At 32.4% G+C, this 6,000-nt stretch overlaps 1 protein-coding gene across 4 annotated transcripts in view; it reads left to right on the top strand.

Annotated features, from left to right (window-relative positions):
- Positions 1–6,000, top strand: part of TENT2 (terminal nucleotidyltransferase 2) — a 68,100-nt gene that overhangs the window by 28,062 nt on the left and 34,038 nt on the right. For 3 of the 4 annotated variants that reach the window (XM_032404120.1, XM_032404119.1, XM_032404121.1), the window contains 2 exons: positions 1,547–1,625; positions 3,351–3,420. In XM_032404120.1, coding sequence (XP_032260011.1) covers positions 1,547–1,625; positions 3,351–3,420 — 149 coding nt within the window. The remainder of the gene's footprint in view (positions 1–1,546; positions 1,626–3,350; positions 3,421–6,000) is intronic. The other variant, XM_032404123.1, reaches the window with a different exon arrangement.

Raw genomic sequence — 6,000 nt, 5'->3', positions numbered from 1 at the left:
CTCTGTTTGACTTATTTCACTCAGCATAATACCCTCCAGTTCCATCCACGTCGTTGCAAATAGGAAATGCCTTTTCTTTTAAGGCATGTGCACACGCACAAATATACATAACAGGGATTTTAGCATTTATTTTTAAGTTGTTAAGGTAAGATGGCTTCACTGTGTTTGCTCTGCCTCTATTTTGAAATGTCATTGGATTGGATATGTTGCCAGGATGCAACAAGAAGAGTATGTGTCAGTATTATTTTGATAATGTTTCCTTTCCGTTTGAATTATCAGTGATTCTATTTTTAATCTTTTTTTCCCCTTTAGAAATGCTATGGGGTTTGGAGTTCTTATTTTGGGAATACAAAAAGGGATTTCACTGACTTTTAAAAAAAGACTATTGTGATTGAATATATTTTTCTGTGATATTTTGGGTTTATTTTTATTTTTATTTAGCAACCAAATTTTGTTATTTAGTTTTATGTTTGTTTGAATTTCCTGTTAACTGATACTCTTGTGTGTCCTTAATACCACAGCAATTGGTGTTCATTAAGCTATCTTGAAGCAATCTCTTTAATATGCTGAGGTCTCTTCTGAATTACCAAAGATTAATTTCACTATAGTTTTAATATGCTTTATTACATTCCACCTCTTTAAAAATACAAAAAAATCTACTGAATCATAATGTATATTTTTATTATTTTTATTATTTCATTAACAAAATTGGCTTCTAGTTACTGCAAATCAGAAAGAGATTTATTCCAGGAAAGAAACTGACATGTTTCTAGGCTTTGAAATCATGTAAAGGAAAACTTTGAAAAAAAGCCTCGGAAATAATAAACATAGTGAAGAATACTAGACTTTTAATTAAATCTTTCTCTCAGAATTAGAGTTAGACTCTACCCAGCCACATCCTACTAATCCTCTCTTGTTCATATGTTTGAATCATGTCAGAACTTAGAGTGAGACACCATAGATTTGAACCTTACCCTTAAGAAGCTTACAATCTGTTACAGAAAGTTAAAATTCTGTTTGTTCTTTTTTTCTTTTTTTTTTATTTGAAGATTTTATTTGAGAGAGAGAGAGAGACAGCAGGAGCAGGGGGGATAAGAGCGGGGGCGGGGGGTAGAGGAGTAGAGGGAGAGGGAGAAGCAAACTCTGCTGAGCAGGGAGCTTGGTGCGGGGCTCAGTCCCAGGACCCTGGCATCATGACCTGGGCTGAAGGCAGATGCTTAACTGACCGAGCCACCCAGGCGCCCTCTTTTGTTTTTCTAGGAGAAGATTGCTTTATGTCCATTTATACTAAAGTTAAATGACGTATAAGGCTTTTAATATTTTTTAAATTTTGCCTTAAGTTTATGATTAGGAATTGATTTAGGAATGTTGATGTGAAAGACAGCATTAAAGTTGACGTTTTCTATAATGTAATTTAATGTATACTGAAAAATAACTCCGAAGAAAAGTTTACTTTGTATGGTTTCTCTTTGATGAGAAACATTAAGAAAATAAAACACTAAATTTAGAAAGGTAATGAAAAAACACTTTATTTTTAACTTTTCAGTGTTTTTTTCAGGTAAATCAGAAGACTGAAGCACGGCATATACTCACCTTAGTCCATAAACACTTCTGTACTAGACTTTGTAAGTTTCATATGCCTCAAGTTCATATGTCATCTGACGTAACTATTTAATATGTCTCTCACTTTATTTTCTGGTAAGAGTTGTTTATCTGGTCAGGATAGGTATAATATGGATCCTTTTTTTCCAAATGAATTCTTTTTAACTCTTGATTAGAAAGATAACAATTCTTTGAGTTTACTTAGAAGATAATCCCACTGCATGCACTGGGAATTCAAATATATATAAGCTTCAGTTCTTTTTCTCAGTAGACTATTAGGGAAGCCAAAGCATGAATATGAATAGCTGTAGTGCAGAGTATCTGTGAAAAGCCAAAAGGGTGATACAGATAAAGTATTCATGTGGGGAAGTGAGAATTTCATCTGTTTTGCAATGACATGCAGTTTATGACGTCACATTTTAAAAATAGAATCACTGAACATGAAGCCCGCAAATGAATTACTCCAACAAAAAGCAAAATTATTGACTTAGGCCATTTTATTATAAGATTTTATTCTTGAATAAGTGAGCTAAGTGGATTTTAATCTACATGTTAAGCCATCTCAAATTATTTTAAATTTCCACAATATTGTGGACAGTTTAAGTCACTCTACCTATGTGATGTTGGAAAGAGCTGTGTCCATTTATTCAACAGATACTCCTATGTGTCAGGCTTTGGCCTGGAAAATACAAAGTCAAGTGACAAGTTATTGCCCTGGATGAGTTATATCTATTGTTGGAGAGAAATAAATGAAGTGATTTATTTTAGTGGACTTAAGTTTTCACATTTGTGAAGTAAAGGAGTAATTTATACCTTAAATGGATTTTCCATAGCTCTTATTAGAATAATCAAATCTTAAAAACAAAGGGATGTTAGAAATCATCTACTTCAAAAGTATTTTTGGTTGCTATTTTTCATAGTTAAGGAGAATGATGATCAGTGGGTTTAGTAATTAGCCTGAGGAGTATAGTTTGTTTGTTGCTCTCAGAACCTGTACCTGGAACTTGCGACTTTTAACTCTTAATCCTATTTTTCATTGAAGCCTCATTGAATTCCTGCACACAAATTCTATTTGAAGCTTGACGTATTTTATGATTTTGGTGGTAAAAGCATTATAACAGGAAAAATTATCATTTTTAAGTCTGGTATTATGCTTTTCTTTAGTTACAGCATTAGGAAATTGTTCCTTTGGGAAAAGTTTGCAGTTTCCTTTTTTTATATATTCCTGTATTTTCCTAGTTTTCTGTAATGGACATGTATTATTTTCAAAAAAAATTTTTAAAGTTTGATGGAATAAAAATATGAGTACATGTATTCTTCCACTTAGAGATCATACTTATTTAAATGTATCACTGCCCCATGTATCATGTGTAGGCCTTTCCACATTAACGACTCTTTATAAATAGGATTTTTATGGCTGCCATAATATTTTGCCTTGTGCTATACTAGAATTTAGCTATCCCCTTGCTGCCAGCCTAGATATTTTTCATGTGTATAATGCTGTGATGAATTTCTTTATGACTATTACTAGATATTAGATGACATTTCTGAATTTTAATATAAATTCCTCTAAATGGTATTGGAAGTTTCAGTCTTAGAAGAATGTGATAATGTCCTTCCTTTGCTTTCTTATCAAAGACCGTTAAATTGTTTTAGTTTAGTAAAATACTATTTTTTAAAAATGTGCATTGGAACACTATGAATTTGAGAAACATTTACAGGTATTCACATTATCTTTTATCCTTCAGCTGGCTACATTGAGAGACCTCAGCTGATTCGAGCAAAAGTGCCAATTGTGAAGTTCAGGGATAAAGTCAGGTAAGTAATTATTGAATCTTCCTTTTTCAGTTGCTTTAGATCATTTTTAGATGTACTTTTGATGGAGATAATTAAGGAATGTATGCTACAGTATAATCGCTTATCTTCATCAGTTTTTAGAACTGCTTGATTTGGTCTTTGAGATGATTTTTTGGAATAGTCTGAGCAATTTTTATGCTTACCTGTACTTAGTTATTCTGCTTGACATTTTGAGTGTTTGAAACTATCCATATTAAAGAATATGTATATATATTTACATTTCACATTTTTAAATGATCTCTTGCCTTTTGGAAATGTAATCACTCTTCAGAACATATTTTAACTGATGAAATTTATGTGTATTTTGAAATTTGATGTGTATTTCTATCAAGGGGGTTGTTATAAATGTAATTACATCTGTTGGTACACTCTACCAGCCTGGGTTCTGAAATTGTTATGGGCATGGGGATTGGAATCTTTTATATAATATCTGAATGTAAATAGGTGTTGACTATTTCATTGGTTAAACAAGATTTGTTGTTTTCTAAAGAATAGATAGCATTGTTAAATTAGATTTTCTAGTCCAGTTTTATAAAAGTAATACTGAAATTGTTTACATAAATATAAGTGCAAATATGTACATACTTGATCCTCATTATTCATGGATTCTTTACGAATTTGCCTACTTGATGAAATTTATTTTGTAACCCTCCAAATTAATACTAGCTGCATTTTCATGGTTATTTGTAGACATGTGCAGAGTGGAGAAAATTCTGAGTCATGAAATGTACAGGTTCCTAACTGAGGTTAAACAATGTAACAGTCTGCCTTCTTGTTTCACCTCTTATACTGTAAACAATTATTCTTTTCACAGTCCAGTTAGTGCCATGTTTTTTACATTTTGGTGCTTTTTATGAGTGCCTTTGCTGTTTAAAATGGCCCCCTGGCATAGTGCTGAGTTACTGTCTACTGTTTCTTTGTATAAAGCTGTGATGTGCCTTATGGAGGAAATACATGGATTAGATATGCTTTGTTCAGACATGAGTTACAGTGCACTTGGTCATGAGTTCGTTGTCAGTGAACAAGTTGTCTTTAAATGGAAACACATAAAAAAAAAGTTAGGTTTTGATCGATTGATGAAAATGTTTTGACTGAAGCCTTGTAGAAACCTAATCCCCTAGGAGCAGTGGTTTTGTATTCACTAATTCAGTATTTACAGTGACGTTATAGAACATAACTACTGCAAATAATTACAATTGACTGAATATATATATTTTAAACAAATCCTTAGATATATGCCTGGCTCACACCTTCCCCTCCATTCATCCAAATATCCATCCAATCTATAAATATTTATTGAATTTTTACCAAATACTTTATAGGGAGATAAACTAAACATAAATAAAATTATTAGCTTATTATAATCATTTAAAAAAATATATGGTTGTAGTTGTAATTATATAAAAATTTTATTCTTTCCTTTTTTTGTAGTTTTTTAAATTTTTTAATTAAAAAAAAATTTTTTTTAAGTAGGCTTCACACCCAGTGTGAAGCCCAGTGTGGGGCTTGAACTCAGAACCCTAAGATCAAGACCTGAGCTGAGATGGAGAGTCGGATGCTTAACCGACTGAACAAACCAGGCCTTCTCTTTTTTTTTTTAAGTTTTAAATTTTAATTCCAGTATTGTTAACATACAGTTATTTTAGTTTCAAGTGTACAATATAGTGATTCAACAATTCTGTGCATTACTCAGTGCTCATCATAATAAGTGTACTCTTTAATCCGATCACCTATTTCACCCATTCCCCCCATCCCCCTCCCCTCTGGTAACCATCTGTTCTCTACAGACAAGAATCTGTTTCTTGGTTTGTCTCTCTCATTTGTTTTTCCTTTGCTCATCTATTTGTTTTTTTATTCCACATGAGTGAAATTATATGGTATTTGTCTTTGTCTTTTTCTGAAAGACTTAGTTCACTTAGTATTATTATAAATACTCTTGTAGCTCCATCCATGTTGTTGCAAATGGTAAGATTTTTTTCTTTATGGCCGAGTAATATTCCTCTGTGTGTGTGTGTGTGTGTGTGTATACACATACATACATGTAGATGGGAGATAATATATATATCCATTCATCTTTTGATGGAAATTTGGGTTGCTTCCAAACTTGGCTATTGTAAATAATGCTACAATTAATATCAGGGTGCATATATCTTTCAAATTAGTGTTTTTGTATTCTTTGGGTAAATATCCAGTAATGTGATGACTGGATTATGGGGTAGTCCTATTTTTAATTTTTTGAGAAACTTCCATACTGTTTTCCACAGTGGCTGCTTCAGTTTGCATTCCTGCCAACAGGGCACAAAGGATTCTTTTTTCTCCACCTCCCTTGCCAACACTTACTGTTTCTTGTGTTTTTTTATTTTAGCCATTCTGACAAGTGTGAGGTAATATCTCATTGTGGTTTTGATTTGCATTTCCCTGATGATGAGTGATGTTGAGCATCTTTTCACATGTCTGTTGGCCATCTGAATGTCTTTGGAGAAATGTCTGTTCATATCTTCTGCCCATTTTTTTTAAATCGGAATTTGTTTTTTGGGTTTT

The sequence above is a fragment of the Phoca vitulina genome, unplaced genomic scaffold, assembly GCF_004348235.1.
Source record: "Phoca vitulina isolate PV1807 unplaced genomic scaffold, GSC_HSeal_1.0 scaffold6, whole genome shotgun sequence".
Lineage (NCBI taxonomy): Eukaryota > Metazoa > Chordata > Mammalia > Carnivora > Phocidae > Phoca > Phoca vitulina.
This window is presented reverse-complemented; position numbering and strand designations above follow the sequence as displayed.